The 20119-nt window shown below is 44.4% G+C and overlaps 1 protein-coding gene across 1 annotated transcript; it reads right to left on the bottom strand.

The window, feature by feature from the left end:
• Positions 1-2299: 2299 nt before the first annotated feature.
• On the bottom strand, positions 2300-19611 carry EIF4EBP2 (eukaryotic translation initiation factor 4E binding protein 2). Its single transcript, XM_069980553.1, has 3 exons — positions 19309-19611; positions 4020-4196; positions 2300-2811 (listed from the first exon to the last, which is right to left on the bottom strand). The coding sequence occupies exons 1-3, from the start codon at positions 19439-19441 to the stop codon at positions 2780-2782; spliced, it is 342 nt and encodes a 113-aa protein (XP_069836654.1). The 5' UTR covers positions 19442-19611; the 3' UTR covers positions 2300-2779.
• Between the last annotated feature and the right edge of the window lie 508 nt (positions 19612-20119).

Raw genomic sequence — 20119 nt, 5'->3', positions numbered from 1 at the left:
CTCATCTTACAATGTATTCCGCCATATTTACTCAGTATGAAAATAAACTCCTTATTTTTAAGGGTAGCAGAATCCTAACAGACCTCATTATAAAAGTAAGTGGGATCTGCCGGTACCTGTCTTAGTTGAAAATGGAAGGCATAGGCAATATGCTAGTATGTACTGAGCCTTACCAGTATTACCAACTTAAGTTATCGCTGAGGATTTAAGCTGAAAAAAAAAAAGTGACCACACTCATGTCTGACCATAAGGAATGTAGCTATAAAAGTTTCTCTCCTCATCCATACAGATACCCTAGATAAACAAATACAGTATCTGTAGCTACGATTCCAAAAACCTGCTTTTCAAGGACTGGAAGCACCAAGTGTGAGAACTTCATGTGCTCAGGGCATTAAACTGTTAGTCCCAGGAAAACACTATGACATGTCCTTGCATGCAGCAAAACTGGCCTCCCATGAATATGCAGATATTTATATAACTTGTTTCTGTAAAGTTTCCAATACTTTTGAAACCTTTATTTTAAGTGGCAATAATCTGTGTTGTTTAAAGTGAAGGAACACTTCCCTCACTTCTGCTACATTTGTTTGCCACAATGATTCGCTCTCCAGATTGGTGCAGTTGCACCAGACACTGAAAAATAAAGTTGTCATGAATATGTCTTATGCCAGGTGAGGTCCGTGCATGAGCCCTACTCTAATAAATAGGGCTCAGGCCTGGAAGTCAATGGACGTGGGTCATATCCATGGCAACTCGCTCTTCTGGTTGCAGCTGCAACTGCACGCCAAAGCAGCGAGAGAACCATCATGACCAGTACCCTTAAACTGTAAAGACTCCCTATCAAATAACACAAACAAAACCTTGCTGATCTTAACAACATAATATGCATTTACCTCTTTTTAGCAATTTAAATCAGCAGTCTATCGGCATATGTTTATTGGTGTACTTGTTGAAGCAGATGCACACTATATAGATGTTTCTTTTAGCAGTGTTCAGTTCATTCACATTTGTATATTGAAAATAATTCCATCCAGAACTGACTACTTAAAAATTAAGTCCGAGAAGCCAGGCTAAATACACCAAGCATTTTTGGTTGTGTTTTAATCATTTTATATATATATTTGTTTTTTATAAATTCATCTTTAAAACATCCCATGAAAAAAAAAAAAAAAAAAAGCTTGAAAAGGAAAACATGGGGAAGTTTTAACCGGGAACACGTTACAAGTAAACTGCGAAAAGCTAGAACTGGCCCTCGAATTAGCTTGTTCTTTGTACATTAACTCTTACAATTTTGCTACAAAAAGAACCCCAATTTCAGATGTGGATTAGTGGAGGGGAAGAAAAAAAAAAAAAAAAAAAAAAAGAAGGATTGTCCACCATATGGATTGCGTTATGCTTAAGGAACTGGAGGACAGGAAGCATTTTCTTCATAGCAGGATAAGTAATCAAGAGAAGCACATAATGCAATGTTTATTAGCACCCAATGATCATTTCAGCCCTGAACATCAACTAAAACTTGATCACGTTTGGCCAATACATTTTGCTTTTAATTCCCCTCTAACAAAAAAAAAAAAAAAAAAAAAAAAATATAGCATGGTTTTGGACACTTGGTGTTCAGTTTAGAAATGTTTTAAGGTAATGGCAAGTCACGACTCACGATATAGAACTCTAAAACATTGTCAAAATGCAGCTCCCCTTAACACCTTCTATTCTGAAATGCACTTTATGAACCTTTCACAAATACTTTCTCTCCTTTACAAGGCAGATGTTAAGCTTGGGTTCCAAACTCACTTGATTTATGAAGAACTACGCCAAAACACAAGACAATCAAGAAGTACACAGGTTATGGGGCATAATATTGTAGAGATTTTAGCAATGTAAAATTACCCTTAATCCTGAGAAAGGAAGTTAAGCCTCCACATACCCACAGCAGACTTCTTGATTTACAAAACAAAGATTTAGATTAAAAAAAAAAAAAAAAAAAAATCAATGATGGGGGTAAGTTGAATGCTTAATGGTTTGCATACGGGCAAAGTCGAGCCCAACCAAACCTATAACGGACATGGATTGACAACGTAGAGAAATCCATCATCCAAAACAAATGCCCTCCCCTTAACAGGCAGCGTACATGTTGCATTTAATAGGGGGCCTAATGTAAGACTTCAAAAGGCAGAGATCTTTAGTGGCCCTATAAAAAGAAACCCAAACAAGAGTGACCGGGAAAGGACATTATGGTTCTCTGCTTACCAGAAGACTATTTCTGTTGTTGTAAATTTACCGTACAGGTATTTAAGCCAAAACATTACAAAGCAACTTATCCACTATGGCCTGGATATTCTTCCAAACCAAAGGGGTAATATTTAATGGAGTTTGAAAAAAAAAAAAAAAAAAAAAAAGTGGGATGTGTGAATAACGCAATATTCATTTTTGCCACCCATAGTTCACATGTATTGCAAAGCTACAGTACAAATTTGCAAACTGTATTTATTCCCACTTGCCAACTTCAAGCCATTCAAATCAGAGTCACAAGTCCCTTCACCACCTCCACACTTTATTGTAGCTGGGGTGGGATTATTCTTGGGGGGATGGGGGGGGGGGACAAAATAAAAATAAAAAAAATAATCAGACTGAAAAAAAAAGGGAGCCTAGTTGCGTTGACCTTTGGCACCTGGAAGGACTGTTTTCTACACGTGTAAGAATGCTGTTGCCCGTTTTTCATTAATGATCCTATTGGCCATGTCAGGTACACGCAAATTTTGAGTGCTTGCAAGCATCCAGGAGGTTAGATGTCCATTTCAAATTGAGCATCATCACCTAAAGACAATACAAGAAAGTCATAAAGTCATCAAAACTTAACTTACATAGTTGTCAAATTTTCCACAATGCACTTTATGCAAAACTTTCACTTTGGAGTGGAGGCATGCAACCCACACTGGGTGGTGGGGTTGCTTTGGCAAATTAATTAGAAAAGGCCTTATGAATGGATCTCGCAGATCCATTCATACGCCTTTAATAAATTTTACTCGTGCATGAAACTCACTGGGCATCATACGGTTCCCTCAGTAACCCAACCGTCCAGGGTTGGTTGCACTAACTTTTGAAGAACGAGTGGGAGAGCAACTCAGGAGACACACTTTAAGGCTCTGTTCCCACATTATATTCAAAGAGGTTAGACGGGCATATATACATTTTATTACAAAGCAACAAGATGTGTCATAACAATAACTGCATCACCTACCGAATGGACCCCAGGACAGACCTTAAAAGCAGCTATCCAAAGGTACAAGTGGTTTGGGGGGCGTCAGATTGTGGGTACAGAGTCACTTTAAATGGGTTGTCTGGGCAGTGGACTTTGACTCCTATGCTGCCGCTGGTATTATACAACTCCCTGCTGTGTGCCAGGTTTTGGATTTATGACACTGCAGGCCCATCCAGCCAAGCAGCAGGTACAGTAGGTTCTACTTTCTGGCCTGCAACATCACAACCCCAGAGAGGGAACAGATTTACAATATTTGTGGCGGTACAGTAGCCAGGTCATTTTTAATCATTCTCTCTTTGGGCATACACCTAAAAGGCAATAAAATGGTTAGAAGTGTATAATGTGCTGTAATGTCCCCATAACCCGAGCGACACTGAGGATGAAGGTCCTTATCTTGTCTTACCTTGATGCTCAGCGCTATTTTCTGGAAATCTGTACGTTATTCAATATACTAATGAGGTGGCTTGGTGAACTGGAGACGGATGAATACTCATCCAGCTCATGCAGAGATTAGCGGTAGAGTGACGTGACTGCAGAGCACCCACATCAATATGCAGATTTTCTAAAAATGGTGCTGAGGACAAAGTTAAGAAAATTACCTTCATCCTCAGCATCCCATGCACTATGGGGAACAGTACACCAGGTTATAGACTTCTAACCTGTTGCTAATTTCCCTTTAAAAACTCTCCTGCCTAGACCACTTTCTTAACTTGACAAAAAAACAAAAAACACAACAAAGCTGTGACTAAATATTACATCTTACCAATAGTAGTCTTTCTGTCATGATTGTTCAAATTGTTTGTTTCTACTTTGGGCTCTTCGACAACAGTACTGGGGCTGGTCACTCCAGGAATATCTGGCAAACGGCGGGGAGGGGTTTGAGCCAGGGGGGAATTGCGACGGTCCAAGAGAAACTTGCGATCATAGATGATTCTTGTGCCTGGAGAAGAAATATGGTGAGAGGTCAAGTATGAAACTAGATTCCGTAAATCAAACAAAACCTATTGAAAGGTCAGTGTTATTTGTCAGGTTGATGGCTTTTTTTGACTTTTTATCTTGTGAACTTTATGGACAGAACAAAGTCCCAGCAGCTGGAAATATTCTCTCAAGGTATAGTCATTTCTCGTCAATTTTATTAGTGTAGCACTATAAAAGCAGATCACAACATTACAGTTCTATAATGCAGGCTTGTTTTTCTTTTTACGTTCAGATTGGTGAACTCATTGACAGACATGGGAATTCACCCATCAAAACAATGCATAGTGTGAACACAGCCTAAAAGGCAGTGTTTTTGTATGAAGGCAAGTGCGGGATGTGTCATGCAGCTGGAAATATTAAGAAATGGTCTATTGGTGCTTCAACAACTGTTAAGATTGCCATACACCTGCCATATCAGTGGGACCAGACATTGGTATAATGTGTGATAGGTGTTCAGCCGTCCTATATTTAAAGGAAAAGTCAGGTGAAAATTTTTATTAAAGTATTGTATTACCCCCTAAAAGTTATACAAATCACCAATATACACTTATTACAGTAAATGTACATCGTGCTTTCTCCCTGCACGATAAATATTGATGTCACGACCAGACTCCCAAGAGCTGTGCGGGCTGTGGCTGCTGGAGAGGATGATGGCAGAGGGATGATCAGTGTCCCTCCAGTGCCCTGTGTCCCTCAGTGTCCCCCTGCCATCATCCTCTCCAGCAGCCACAGCCCGAACAGCTCTGGGAGTCAGGTCGTGACATCACCATTTTATCCAGGAAGTGAAGCCTTGATGCAGTAGGGGAAAAAAAAAAAGCAAAAAAACTTTATAAGCATTTCCCGTAATAAGTGTATATTGGTTATTTGTATAACTTCTGGGGGGGGGGGGGGGGGGGGGGGCGGCAATACAATACTTAAAAAATTTCGCCTGATTTCTCCTTTAATACATTTCAGTTAAAAAGAAACAGACATTCCAATATCATTTGTTCTAATCGAAATTAGCTGTAAACAGAGGTCTGGCAGTGGCTTACCAGTGGGAACACATCTGATATGCAAAAATGAGCATGCAAGTCTAAATAATTTTTTTGTCTTTTAAGGGGCCTTCACACACACACACCGGATCTGCAGCAGTTTTGATGCTGCGGATCTACAGCAGAAAATCCACTGCGCTACGGTATGTGTGAAGCTACCCTTAGGGTGCGTTCACACGTACAGGACCTGCAGCAGATTTGATGGTGCAGATTTGAATGCCCAGAGTTAGGGTACTATTACACGGAACATTAACGTCCCTAGCCGGACTATTATCGTTCCATGTAATAAAGACAACGATCAGCCGATGATAGTTGTCATCGGCTGATCGTTGATATAGTTTCTGACCTATAATCGTCGCGCGCCGTGTATTAGCGGTGCGCGGCCGACGATATGAAAAGAGGAATACATTACCTATGTAGGCTGCAGGGCTCCTCTTCCTCTGTGCTTCTCCCTGGGTCCCATGAGGTGCAGCTTCACAGCACCTTGTCTCAGCTGACCAGGCCGCTCAGCCAATCACTGGCCGCGGCGGTCCCGGCCAGTGATTGGCTGAGCGGCCTGTCAGCTGAGACAAGCCGCTGTGAAGTTGGAGCGCGCGGGACTCTGGGAGAAACAGTGGAAGAGGAGCCCTGCAGCCTGGATAGGTATGGGCTGCAAGGACATCGGTAACTATGTCCCTGCAGCCCTTGTTAAACGATTATCGGGCCTTGTAATAGGCCCAGTAAACATCGGCCCGTGTAATACCACCCTTACTTTGCATTGAATCTGCAACTTCAAATCTGCGCCATCAAATCCGCTGCAGATCCTGTACGTGTGAACGCACCCTTAAAAGTCCAACAACTGAAGGTGCATGTCCAACCTCAGTAACAATCCTGGCCTAAAGTATCATGTCAGGAATAAAATACTATTCAAGAATCACACGGCATCCTACTCTCATGAAAGGGGCTTTGGAAATGCAAAGCTCTTATCTGGAACAGGTCCAGTTGCTTTCTCTACGGCAAGTGGAACAAAACAAATTCTGATCAGCAACTCTGCGTGTCCCGATTTCACATACAAAACCCATCTTATAAATACACAATAGCCTGTGTACTGGACTGTACACTAGAATAAAGATACTTTCCATGCCCTGCTACCAGAGAAGGAGACATACAGCACATTGCTTTAATGCATAAAAGCGAGGCGGGGGATGGATACCTCACAGTTTTTGGCAGACATCCGATCATCTGCAGACATTCTAAAGTTGGCCATATATTAAAGAGCTGTGGAAAGCTATTCCTCCCAATTTAACCACAGCACAGCCCAGATTTATTAGTCCGTCAAAGACAAAAGTATGCCTAATTTTTCTCTCAGTTACCAACCAATCACAGCTTAACTTTCGTTTCTCATAAACAGCTGGTTGATGTGTAATTTTTACCCACCTATATAATATCTAAACAAAGAGGCGCACGTGGAGGAGCAATATCCTAGATGCACACAGCGTCCTAACCAAATAGCAGAGCATCACATGAGCAGGAGTCTCAACAATAACTTGGCATGATGGAAAAGTTTTGTACCAAACCTTGTGACACTGAGAACATTGCTTGGAGTGCGCCCAGTGAAGTAGAAACCAGTTACATGGAAGGTAAACATTATAAACTGAGAAGGTAACAAAGCCAAAAGCTGAATTCATCTCATATCAGGAGTTTTATAGATATTACACGTTAACAGCCAAGAAAGCACCTAGCTTTGTATAAACACTGCCCTTAAAGTAAGGCCTTAAAAAATTATAACTCAACACAGGAGATAGGCTGCTGCCAGAAGTGTTCGGCTTTCTCCTTTGTTGCGCTGGACTTCGGCTACATGATAGTATGAAGGGTCAGAAAACAGTCTGCTGTGCTGCCACCTCAACATGTTTTTTTTATCATTTGTAGCCTTGAGCCCGTTGCCAATGCCATTTTTATTTTGCTGCTACACCCCCATCCATTCCAAGATCTAGTACGCATACTATTGGACTATCTGCAGTTTTCCTCAAATGTAGGTGTGGAGGGTCAGACTCAGGGTGTATGAATATGAATTAAAAAAAAAAAAAAAAAAAAGTACTGTAATCAAAGCAACAGAAGCCACAGAAGACTATTCTCTTATATGGATTTTTCATGTTCACCACAGACAGGTTATCGCAGCATTTATGATGCAATGTTGTAAAGGAAGACCTACAATAAATTAAAGCAATGGTATCTGGCAAGAGTTTGCATATAGTTTGCTAAGGAAAAGGAACCGCTCTGGTGTGCTTCTCCAACATCTGGAACCTCTTTGTTTAGGATTCACACATAATCCACATCAACCATCAGGAAGCCATTTTTTTCATTTACATTTAGTTGATTCTCTAGGGATTGGTGGAATCCAGCTACCTAAACACTGATTTTAACAATGAGCGTATATTGAAATTTTTGGGATGTGCACAATATATGGAGGAACCATATTCTGCTCAATTCTAACAATCTAGGCCAATAGGTGCTAATGTAGTTATTTTAATGCATAATGAGGGGACAGATGTATACCAATATTTAATAATTTAAATAACTAATCATTTTTTTAATCAAATAAGAAAATTATGCAACTCAGGTGGAGACTACTGGGGGTTAGTTTAACAGAGGCTGCTTCCCATGCGGATCACAGAGCTAATGTAAGACTGAGGGTAATTGTTTTGAACTGTTCTCATCTTTGCTTCAATGAAAAAAAAAAAAACATTTAGATTTTGAAGGAAATATGTCAGCTGCAACTCACCATCCAAACTGTTGACACTGTTAAATAGAAGTTAGGTCAACAAGACATGGTACCTTTCATACATCAGTCTGTGCTTCCAGAATGTACAAAATGTTTTTCTGTGTGAAGCGTTAAAGGGATTATCCAGCACTACAAAAACATGGCCACTTTTCCCCCTACTGTTGTCTCCAGTTCAGGTGTGGTTTGCAATTAAGCTCCATATACTTCAATGGAACAGAGTTTCAAAACCAGAGTTTCAAAACCCCAAACTGGAGACAACAGTAGGGGAAAAGTGGTCATGTTTTTGTAGCGCTGGATAACCCCTTTAAAGAGGCCCAAGCTCTGAACTTCTGCAGTCTGGAGTAACACCTGAACCAACTTGACAGCAGAGAGGGATGGAAGGGGGAGTAAGAACAAGGAGGCTTTCCACCTATCCAAATACATTCCCATTTAAAACAATGTTTAGATGGACTGGTTTATTTCTTTTTCTCTTATTGTAAAATGGATTAGAATTGCGGAAAATAGATGGAAATGTGAACCGAGCCTTAGAAAGTACAACTGGTCCCTCAAAGAACAAGGCATTATTATAGCTCTGTAGATGAAAGTGAAAAATGAAAGTGTTACAACTTTAAGATGAGGAGAAAATAAATAAAATTCAATAGTGAAAGATGGCTGATGAGTGAAGACAACTGCATCCATATATAACAGGGGTGTCAAACTCAAAATACACAGGCGGCCAAAATTTAATAAAATTGGACAAAGTCGCAGGCCAACCTTAAAGTGACTGTACCCACAGTCTGACCCCCCCCCCCCCCCCCCCAAACCACTTGTACCTTCATATAGCTGCTTTTACTCCAAGATCTGTCCTGGGGTCCGTTCAGCAGGTGATGCAGTTATTGTCCTAAAAAATAACTTTAAACTTGCAGCCCTGTGCCCAACGGCCGTGGCCTACAATATCTGTGCCCTAACCTTGCACCACCCCTCAGTCTCTCCTTCCCACCCTCTTCATCATTTGGAATGCCACTGACAGGATATTTCCTATTCCTCTGCATTAAAAACTGCACAGGTGCCTTAATGATCCAGCCCATGTGCCGTGTTCTCACAGCTGATAAATAGTAGAAAATCTGCCTGGAGTATTCCTAATTATGATGAGGGCAGGCAGGAGGGACAGAGAGGGTGGTGCCAGCCTAATGCATAGACACTCTAGGACACGGCCATTGGGCACAGGGCTGCCAGTTTAAAAGTTGTTTCTTAGTACAATAACTGCATCACCTGCAAAACGGACCGCAGGACAGATCTCGGATTAAAAGCAGCTATTGGAAGGTACAAGTAGTTGGGGGGGGGGGGGGGGGGGGGAAGGGGGCAGATTGTGGGTACAGAGTCCCCAATAGTTTTATATAGTTTTACGAGATTATAATATAGGCGGTCTGAGCAGCCATCCGGACCACCCATATTATAATCTGCTTCATGTCAGGATGCCATTTAATAATAGAAAAGTGTGGTGGGCCAAAAATAATGGCACCACAAGCCAGATTTGGCCCGAAGGCCAGAGTTTGACATGACTGATATATAACATTATGGAAGGATTCCGCCACGTTGGAGAATATCATGTCTGTGAGACAGGTGGAAGTTCAAGCGGCGGAATTTGCTCGAAGTCTATGCGCATATTCCATAGTGTGCACATACCCTATGGGACGAGCACAACTCAGGCATGCTCAAGGCCGATCATTTTGAATACCGATGGCTGAAGTTTCATGTTTTTCCGGAAACCCTAAGGCTGCATCGGACATCGATATTCAAATGACCAATGATCGGACCGGAGTATGCTTGAGTTGCACTTATCTTTAGTCCTTGTTATTCAAGCTGTCCTTGAATTACATAAAAGGCCATTCACGTAAAAGGAAAAAAAAAGTGTATATAGGACACACAAAAGAAAAGAGGCTTTGATTTCTCTTGTCTACATTAAAATATTGTATTATAGGAACACTTACATTTGACTATTTTTGCATACCATAATAAAGAATGATACGTGTGCTACATGAACTTGTTTCCCGTGTCACTTGTTACTGTTGTGCACAGGGACTGGGTGGAAATGTCTGGACAGTAAATAGCTGTCATGTAATACTACATATTGGAGATGTCTGGCTGGCCGTCGATTCCCCCAGCAAAATCAGCTGTTTGCTAGGAGCAGTCACATTTTGAAAGGTGATCTCTCTGATTAGACAGTCTTGGAATAGGCTCTTTGAGAAACCCAAACTATCTAGAGTGTTTATTCTATTCTGAATTATGCATACCCAAGTCTCGTCTTTTATATACTAAGTGTAATGTTTTACCCTTATTAGCATTGTGCTTGACTATGAGCATGAGGTCACATCCATATGTCGAGCCATTACTTACTAGAACAGCATTCTCAATGGCATTACAAGCTAGCTTCCTCAAGTGATTGAATCAGGCAAAACAAACACCTAAGTGTTTATCAAAGTATTACATATATACCATATGACAGCAAAGGCAAGAGCCAAAGTTTGGCTGTCTGCCAAGTAATACAAATACATTACCAAGTTTGTCTTTGTGACCCATCAAAATATTTGCTTTGCTCTTTAATACATTTTAATATAAAACCTTCAAGCTGCAGAAAGGAGTGTGCTATACAAAGCCGTATCACACCATGTGCACAGAGAATAGACAGCATAAATAAATTACATGTATATATATACACACACACACACCAGGGTGGTTATGGAGGCTTCCGTGTTGATATGTGGTATATGCTGGAAAAGATTCTTTCCTTCCTGATTTGCCATCACTTTCAATATTGTTATGTAAAGGTGTTACATGCAGATTTCCCTACAGCTTTCGTGTCCTATATGCTGCCTGTGCATAAGGCCTCACAATGCACAGATTCAACCAGCCATTTTCCTACTGAAACCTCACCAAAATGGATGACATTACAGAGGTAGTCAGGGTAAATCTGCACCAGGACTGCTGTTCGGCACCTCTGAGGAGCCATTATGGTATAAAGGAGAGCAGTCATCCTGCGGCGGGCACCAGCAGGAACCCAATAGTACTATCAGGGTACAATCACACATACATCTTGCTACCCTGAGGGAGATTTATTGTGCTGTCTTGCAGTAGGATTCTTTGTCACCTATATCAAACACACAATCACAGCCCAGCTTTCATTTCTGTAAGGGTATGTGCACACTATGGAATCTGGGTGGAAATTTCATGCGGAGTCCGCACAGCGGCCTCCGCTTGATGTTCCGCCTGTCCCATAGACTCAATGATGTCCGAAGCTCAATCCACGGTCCGTTGAAAGAACTGAGACCGCCGTTTGGACTCAAATTCTGTAGCGTGCACATACCCTTGGTCCTCCGCTACTGCAGATTTGCCGCAGACGCATTTCAAGGCTTATCAAGGCTTAGAAAAACACGGTGCTTTTTTCCAGAAACAGCACCGCTCTTCTTCTGTTTGGGTGTGGTTTTGAAGCTTAGTAGTATTCAAGTGCACAGGGTTGAACTGCAATACCACACACAACCTGGAGACAGCTGTGGCACTGTTAAAGGAGAAAAAAAAAAAAAAAAAAAAAAGCTGTGCTTTTTCAAATCCAAGATAACCACTTTAGGTTAAAGGGATTATCCAGCGCTACAAAAACATGGCCACTTTTCCCCTACTGTTGTCTCCAGTTTGGGTGGGGTTTTGAAACGCAGTTCCATTGAAGTAAATGGAGCTTAATTGCAAACCGCACCAGAACTGGAGACAACAGTAGGGGGAAAAGTGGCCATGTTTTTGTAGTGCTGGATAACCCCTTTAATGATTAGCAAAATCAGTAGTGGATGTTCCGCAGCCAATTATGTACATGTTAGTGTACCCCAAGGCTGCTGTTACATGCAGCACCAGCAGCCATGGCTCTTACAACACTTAAAGTGACTGTACCACCAGGCCCAGGCTGAAGCACTGGAGGCGGGCCGACCCAACCCCAGTGGGAAGAAACCCCCGCCCCTACATGACTCCATTAGAATTAATGGAACCCTATCATGAAGGGGCTGGGGTTTCCTCCCACTAAGGGTGGGTCGGCCCGCCTCCAGTGCTTCAGCCTGGGCCTGGGGGTACAGTCACTTTAATTACTAGACAGCATCTGAACGTAAGCCTTATTTACACGTTCCATGCGTGGCCCATTAATACAGACAATGTGCAACAGAGTTCATACCTCTCGGCATCATGTATCATTATGATGCCTAGAGCTCTGAAACTGTTTAAATCTTCGTGGTACTGTACTGTCAGCTGCATGGATGTGTCAGTACAGTACTGCAAATATTTAAAGTGTCATCGTTTAATTTTTTTATTTTTTGCAGAAATCAATAGTACAGGCGATTAAGACACTTTGTAATAGGGTTTATTAGCCAAAAAATGCATTTTTATCATGAAAAAGCAGTTTGAAGCAGGGCTGTGGAGTCGGAGTCATGAAGTCACAGTCGGAGCTAGTTTTGGCTGGAGTCAGAAAAAATGCACCGACACCAGCTTTAAAAAAAAAAAAAAAATCTTAGAACAATTTAGAATTGAGTTTTGATATGAATTTTTGAAGTTTTGCTCAAACCATATAATGAGCAACATTCTAATAGGACACTGGCCCTATTAGAGGAGGGTGGTCGGGGAAAAGTTGTCAGTCAATATGTGGCAGCACTGACCTCTCTGACCTCTGAATACCGGCTTTCACACAGGTCCCGCTGTGTAGTTTCTTTGTTCTTTGCTCTCTGCTGGCGAATAATCTTCCCCCCCCCCCCTCGCCTCTCCATAGGTTACACAGGGCTTGAAAGAGTCAAGATTTCCTGATAATGAGCAGTGGATGAGAGAGGAAGGGAGGGGGGACCTGGGTAAAGTCTTTTTGAATGCAGATAATGGCATATTTGCCTAGTAACCCAACTACAAAAGTTTCTCAAAAACCATCTGGACTATTGATTTCTGCATTTAAAAAAAAAAAAAAACACAACAGTGACACTTTAAACCAATTTTGAACTCCCCGCATCATAAGGATACGTGATGCCGGGAGGTCAGTGAACCCAGTCCATAGCACATCTTCTGTGCACAGAGTGTATTCATGGAATGTGTAAATGCCCACTTACCATTTGAAACTGGCAAGTCCAGGTGTGTCCCACAATTATCAGACAGTTACAACGGCTGTCCACAGCTGCTAGCACTGCATGTAGGAGCATCCTAAGCCTGGGTTCATACTGTGTAAACATGTCTATTAGAAATATACAAATACTCAAATCATAACTACGATTTTCTTGTCTGCAGAAGGAAGTGCATGAAATATGCAAAACCAACATTGGCCCACGCTTATTAGCCCGTCTGAAACCAAAACGGCCTGTATGTCCACAGCAACCACGGTTCATCTAAATGCCCTTTAACACAGGCCGATTATCGGGTGAATTAGTGTTTGTAGAAAAGCTCATCCTCATAATAGCCCCACATAAAAAGGCCAGCAAACAGCGAACAAACAAAAAAAGCAATGATTTGTTGGCTGATCGCATCTTTTGTGTGGCCAATAAAATTATCGCTAATGGTGCGTTTACGCATCTTTGAAGCCAAAGCCAGGAACAGACTATAAACAGAACAGGTCAAAGGAAAAACTGAGATTTCTCCTCTTATCAAAAACATTCCCGGCTTTGGCTTCAAAAATCTGTCAAATCTGTGTAAACGCCTTTAAACGGTTCTTATTTGTCTTTAGCAGCTCTGGTAAAATTGAGCAATTTTTGATTATGGGCAAAAACAGTTTTGGGTTTGGGAGGATTAATCTGGGCCACGGTGACCATCAAAGTCTACTTCTATGAGACTCATCTGGGGTCATAATATCTGGAATTCCCTGTAGTACCTGCTGATCACTGGCCTCTTGTAAGGTGAGGTTAATTTACAAACTGTAGACAGAGGTTTGGAAAAGTCATATACATTTATAACTGGAGCATCCCTTAGTATTAGACAATTGAAAACCACCTGGGATAAATGCCAGAATGGTGCAATGTGTCAAAATTCAGCTTGTTCTACTATTGCTGTTCTTGTTCTGCTATGTCTACTGTTCAGCTTGTTCTACTATTGCTGTTCTTGTTCTGCTATGTCTACTGTTCAGCTTGTTCTACTATTGCTGTTCTTGTTCTGCTATGTCTACTGTTCAGCTTGTTCTACTATGTCTACTTCTTGTAGTATCTATCAACTATGTAAAGCCAATGCTCCAGCCTGGGAACTGGCATATGGTACCCCTTGCTTTCTCTAGTGAATTCATTTCTACGACTAACTGCAGACACTTATTGTACCTTATTCCCTACCTGAAAAAAAAAAAAAAAAAAAAAAAAAAAAAAAGCCACCAAGAACTGCACATTTTATTCTGTTCTCCACAATGTAGTTTGTATTAGTATTGTGAGTCCCCCCCCCCCCCACACCTGAATGAAGAACGCGATGAAAAAATATAAACACTCATCTTTTTCCATTGGAAGAGAAATGCCACCGTGTGCGGGGGTGGGGTAAATCGCAACAACTAGAGCATGATGACACTGAACAAAAAAAATAAAATAAAATAAAAATCACTTGAATGGAGAGAAGACAAAAAGCTATATCTTTTTTTTTTGGCACATTTATTTATTTTTTTTCCTCTCTCTTACTAGACTCCCAGTGAACTTTTTTTTCCCCAGAAATAAAGACATTTGTCACCTATGCATTCTTTTTGGAACACCTTCTGTGAAACTGAAAGACAGCACTAAGGAGAAAGATGAGGCTCATTTTTCACCTTAAAGGGAACCAATCACTTAAAAAACGCATGTAAAGCTATGGGAATGTGCTGTAGCAGCACCCAGCACACTTCCCAAACATGCTTTTATACCCCCCATCCCTGCAATGTACAAGCCAAAAACGTACTTTATAAACTCGGCGCCCTGTATGTAAATTACCCCCAAGTAGTCCTCTGGGCGGGGAGCTGCGGGCAAGTAGTCACGGTCCCTGGGAGTTCTGCAGTGCTAATCACGCCCCTCTGGGCGTGATTAGCCTGCATAATTGTGGCGGCGTCATCGGAGGCGCGCTGTCTCTAACGTTAGCACGCCTACGTTCTTGCTGTGCCGCTCATGTGCAGTACAGCGGGTCCGGTCTGCGCCGTACTGCGCACGTGCAGAAAGCCTCAAACTCATTGCTGGAGATCCGGCAAGGAGTTCGAGGCTACTTTGCACCTGCGCAGTACGGCGCAGACCGGACCCGCTGTACTGCGCATGAGCGGCACAGCAAGAACGTAGGCGTGCTAACGTTAGAGACAGCGCGCCTCCGATGACGCCGCCACAATTATGCAGGCTAATCATGCCCAGAGGGGCGTGATTAGCACTGCAGAACGCCCAGGGACCGTGACTACTTGCCCGCAGCTCCCCGCCCAGAGGACTACTTGGGGGTAATTTACATACAGGGCGCCGAGTTTATAAAGTACGTTTTTGGCTTGTACATTGCAGGGATGGGGGGTATAAAAGCATGTTTGGGAAGTGTGCTGGGTGCTGCTACAGCACATTCCCATAGCTTTACATGCGTTAAGTGATTGGTTCCCTTTAAAAAGGACCACGTGACCACACTGGTAACACTGGGAGAGGGGATTTTATTGGGTATTATGACTTCCACCAAATGAATTAAAGGAGAAAACCTGCAACAGATCTAACAATGTATCCACAAAATGACCTGGCATGCTGTATTACAGAGCACTTTTTTCGCAGCACATGGATATGATTTGTTACAATCTCACCCATTTTGGCCGCTACTGTAAAACGCTGCAGATTTTCCACCCACAAGTCTCAATGGAAAATCTGTAGTGTATTTGCAACATCTAAACATCCCCTGAAGTTTTCAGTCATCACCACTGAAGAGGTCACATTTTTACAAGATGGGGAACAACACGCTGCCTACCAGATGCCACAAGTACCTTGAGCTCCCCTTTATCCATCAGTAGCTGTAAGTTAACCTGAAGTGAGAGGGGTTATCCAGGCTCATGTACTAAGTTATTTGCAAGACATTGTACATGTCTGAATGACACTAATTCAGTGGTGAAAGGAATTTATCACGGCCTATTTACATCACATGTAACCCATTAGCTGTATGCAACACAAGTGCTTCCAATATACAGCTAGATCGGCAAGAAAAGCAATATACAGCGAGTTCAGTGGTCGAACAAAATCAGAGGAGATAACTGTCAGGAACTATAGTTAAGCTGAGAGGTATTGAGGTGTTTGGGCACCAAGGCTCACAGCAGCGGGGATTCCCATCATAATGACAGGAATCCCAGCTCTAAACCGGTGGGCGGCAGCCACAGAGGTGCTCCCCGCCGGGCATTTCTGGTGACCCACAGCTCCTGCACAGTGATGTCCTCCCTCTCCAGCTGACCTGCGCGCTCAACTGTGCACAGAGCTCGGGTCACCCCCAATACACAAACATCCCCTTCATACTACTGGCAGTCCAGCAGTCTCGTGCAGGAGGAGAATGAGAGCGGAGCTGGAGCTCCTGCAAGGAGACCTCCTCCCTCTCCAGGCGGCTGGCACACTCAGCTGCACAGGAGACACACCGGCTCCCCGGAGAGGGAGGACGACACTGTGCAGGTATACCCAGGGCTGCTGTCATTCTCCTCCTGCACAAGACTGCTGGACTGCCAGTAGTATGAAGGGGGATGCTGACTGTATTGGGGTGATCCAAGCTCTGGGCAGAGTGATGTCCTCCCTCCCTAGGCAGCCGGGCACGCATCCCATGCAGCTGCGTGCTGCCGCCTGGAGAGGGAGGACATCACTGTGTAGGAGATTGGGGTCAATATAAATTACCAGTCGGCGAGCCCCTCTCTGGCTGCCCCCCACTGGTTTAGAGCAGGGATTTCATTATTATGGCGGGAATTCCCACTCCACTGCAGCAAGTAATGGTGCACCACTACAAAGGGGGGGGGGGGGATTCCAGTCATAATCCGAAGTTGGTAAGTAGTGAAGCTATAGCATCACCACTTAACCCTTACACCTGACCCAGTGTTAAAAACTATTTAACACATTCACATTGTTCCCTATGGTAACATTCAGCACATTCCTGGAACGGCCTTCCAGAACTGATTGCGTTAGAGAACAGAGGTATTACTGTTTATGACAATCCTGTTCATAGCCTAAATTGGCCCCCTTCTAAATGAAAGCAGGGAAAGGGCAATGCAGTAATAACCATTACAGGAAGCTCCTTTGTCACCACAACCTTTAAAAATCCCACTTTCTAACCCAGAGACCATAATTATACAAATAGAGGTATGAAAAAAATAAATAAATTATATACATCTTACTCATCCTGAATTCTCTTGTGTTTGTAGTAGTGCAGCTAAGCACAATCTTTAAAGAAGGTTTGAACTTCATCAGTCTGCATACAGTAAGTCAACATACAGAATGGTGAGCTGAGGCACAGAAGCGAGGCAGCCGCCATTTGCCAATCACCTTATCCGTTACCAGCAGGTCTCTAATACTGTCCATAAACACAAGCGTACTGATCTCATCTAATAGAAAACAGCAACACAAGTTTGTTTTTGCTTTGCTTCTATAAGGAATAGTCACAGCTTGCAGCATTCCTAGAGCGTAGAGGCCATGCCAATAACCCTGCTCAGGGGGGGGAAGGAGGGGGCTTAGCTCTAGAGGCCAAGAATGTAATGACTTTGTACTAGAACTACCATGTATTCTAAGAAAACAAGGCTGAGCCCTGGTCTCAAGTCACACATCACTTAGGAACAAGCATGCCTTATGTTTCCTACACGGCAGCGAGCTGTTTATTAGATAACTTCTGCAGTCATGCCACCCCCTCTAGTCACCTCCCCTTCACTTTTTTCTGCACTATTGTGCAACAGCCATAGGGCAGGACTGGCTTCCCCAACCTTGTTTACAATTTCGAGTGTTCTCCAGGGCACGACAAGACTCTGCACATAACTGGCAAAACCTGGGCACATGTGGCCTGCCCAGCAATGTTATATACAAACAAGCGAAATGCCGCACTGAGTGCAATGTAACACGGCCATGTGCTGGAGACAGATACTTTTCCCATGCCCCTAGGCAGACTACGGACATGTAATAAACATGTTTTGCTCAGATAGATACATTTATAGCAGCTGTAGGTGGCGGCAGGGAATTAATTCACAGCTACACATATGTGCACACACCAGCTGTCACATGCCTGTCACATACAGCTCGCACCCCAGTCCATGTACTCCTTTGGACTGGAGTTGTTGCACAACAAAAAGTTAACACTTGAGTAACTTGCATCATAAAACTGGAATATATCCCTGTGACGTGTGCAAGAAATACTAAAAAAAAAAAAAGGAAGACTTCAAGGTGTTTTCCAATCTCAGAGTTACAGAGCATTTATTAAAATACCTTTTTCTAACACTCGCCCTATTCCACCATTACTCTCCATGGACAGCGGATATGTGGTGAGAAGCCAGGCATGTGCTGCCACCACCACTGTGACAAACAAGATGGCAGCAACCATGTGGACGAGCACTGTGACCTGCCCTATCTACCTTATTACACCTAGTTGTGGAGCCGGCACAGCCATATATTATACCAGTATTCCCCAACATGCAGTCTCCATCCGTTCCAAAACCACAATTTCCCCTTATGCCCTTACAACCACAGGCAATGATGGGATTTGTAGTTCTGCAACAGCAAGCTGGGCATGCACAGAATAGGGAGCAGAGCATTACAGCCAGGACACTGGGTTCAGTGGGCGCTGTGTGATGTTTTCACCTCAGGGGGCGCTGCAGAGCAGTAAACACAGGCACATTAGATCAGTGGGCACCATGTGGGTTGATAATAAGCAGGCCCACTGTGCCAGGTACAGACTGGCATACACGTGCATTAGCCATGAGGTGGTATACAGAGAAGCAGTGTGAGAGCCCTGGGATGGCACCCTGTCACGTGTGATATGACGCCCCTTCATACTATGGCGGCCTGCTGTGGCCCTCGGGGCTGTGTATGGGCCCCAGCTGTGACCCCATCTCACCTCGTGCCTCATCACCCGGGGCTATGCAAACAACCTGGTCTTACAGTGACAGCAGCGCCCGGGCCGGCGCCTCCCGTGTGCTGCAGTGAGCGGGCACGGTGGGCAGCTGCGGGCGGGCGGGCGGGCTGACATGTGCCCCCGCCATGTGCTCTGCAGACCGGCGGCTTCCATTACACGAAGAGCTCGGTGCACGCCGCACGCCCTTCCTCCCCGCACGACATGTGCACGGCCTGCAGAGGAGCGGGGGGCTGGGAGGCGTGCAGGCCGCGGCTTACCTCCAGGGGTGGTGGAGAAGAGGGTGCCCCCGGGGGTGGTGCAGTAGTCATGAGGTAGCTGAGAGGAGTCGCTGATAGGGATGGTCCTGGTGGGGATGGCCCGGCTCTGGCTATGGTGGTGTCCGGCTGACATGGTTGTGGCCTGGAGTTATGTGAGTGTGGTGGTGAGGGGACAGAGAGAGCGGCGGGCTGGGAGGAGCCGGGGCTGAGGTAGAGGGCGCTCGGTGCGGGCCGATTGGCTGCTGCTCCTCTATTCTTTCCCTTCGTTCTCTCTCCCTTTCTCCTCCGCCCTTCTCGCTCGGTCCCTGCGCCAGGAAGCAGGAGCGGGGCCAGGAAATGAAGTCAGGAGCCGCCTGCTCTTAACCCTTCACGGGCCGCGCTCTGCAGGCTGATGCAACAGGCCGAGGGGCCGGGACTCTAACACGGGGCCAGGGCCTCATAACGGGGGGATAACACGGGGCGGGGGCCTCATAACGGGGGTGTGTGCACGGGGGATAACACGGGGCGGGGGCCTCATACCGGGATAACACGGGGCCAGGGCCTCATAGCGGGGGTGTGCACGGGGGATAACCCGGGGCCAGGGCCTCATAACGGGGGGGTGTGCACGGGGGATAACACGGGGCCGGGGCCTCATAGCGGGGGTGTGCACGGGGGATAACACGGGGACAGGGCCTCATAACGGGGTGTGCACGGGGGATAACACGGGGCCGGGGCCTCATAGCAGGGGTGTGCACGGGGGATAACACGGGGACAGGGCCTCATAACGGGGGTGAGCACGGGGGATAACACGGGGACAGGGCCTCATAACGGG

The sequence above is a fragment of the Dendropsophus ebraccatus genome, chromosome 8 (genome assembly GCF_027789765.1).
Source record: "Dendropsophus ebraccatus isolate aDenEbr1 chromosome 8, aDenEbr1.pat, whole genome shotgun sequence".
NCBI classification, from domain to species: Eukaryota; Metazoa; Chordata; class Amphibia; order Anura; family Hylidae; genus Dendropsophus; species Dendropsophus ebraccatus.
The sequence above is the reverse complement of the archived record's forward strand: the minus strand, read 5'-3'. Positions and strand labels throughout refer to the sequence as shown.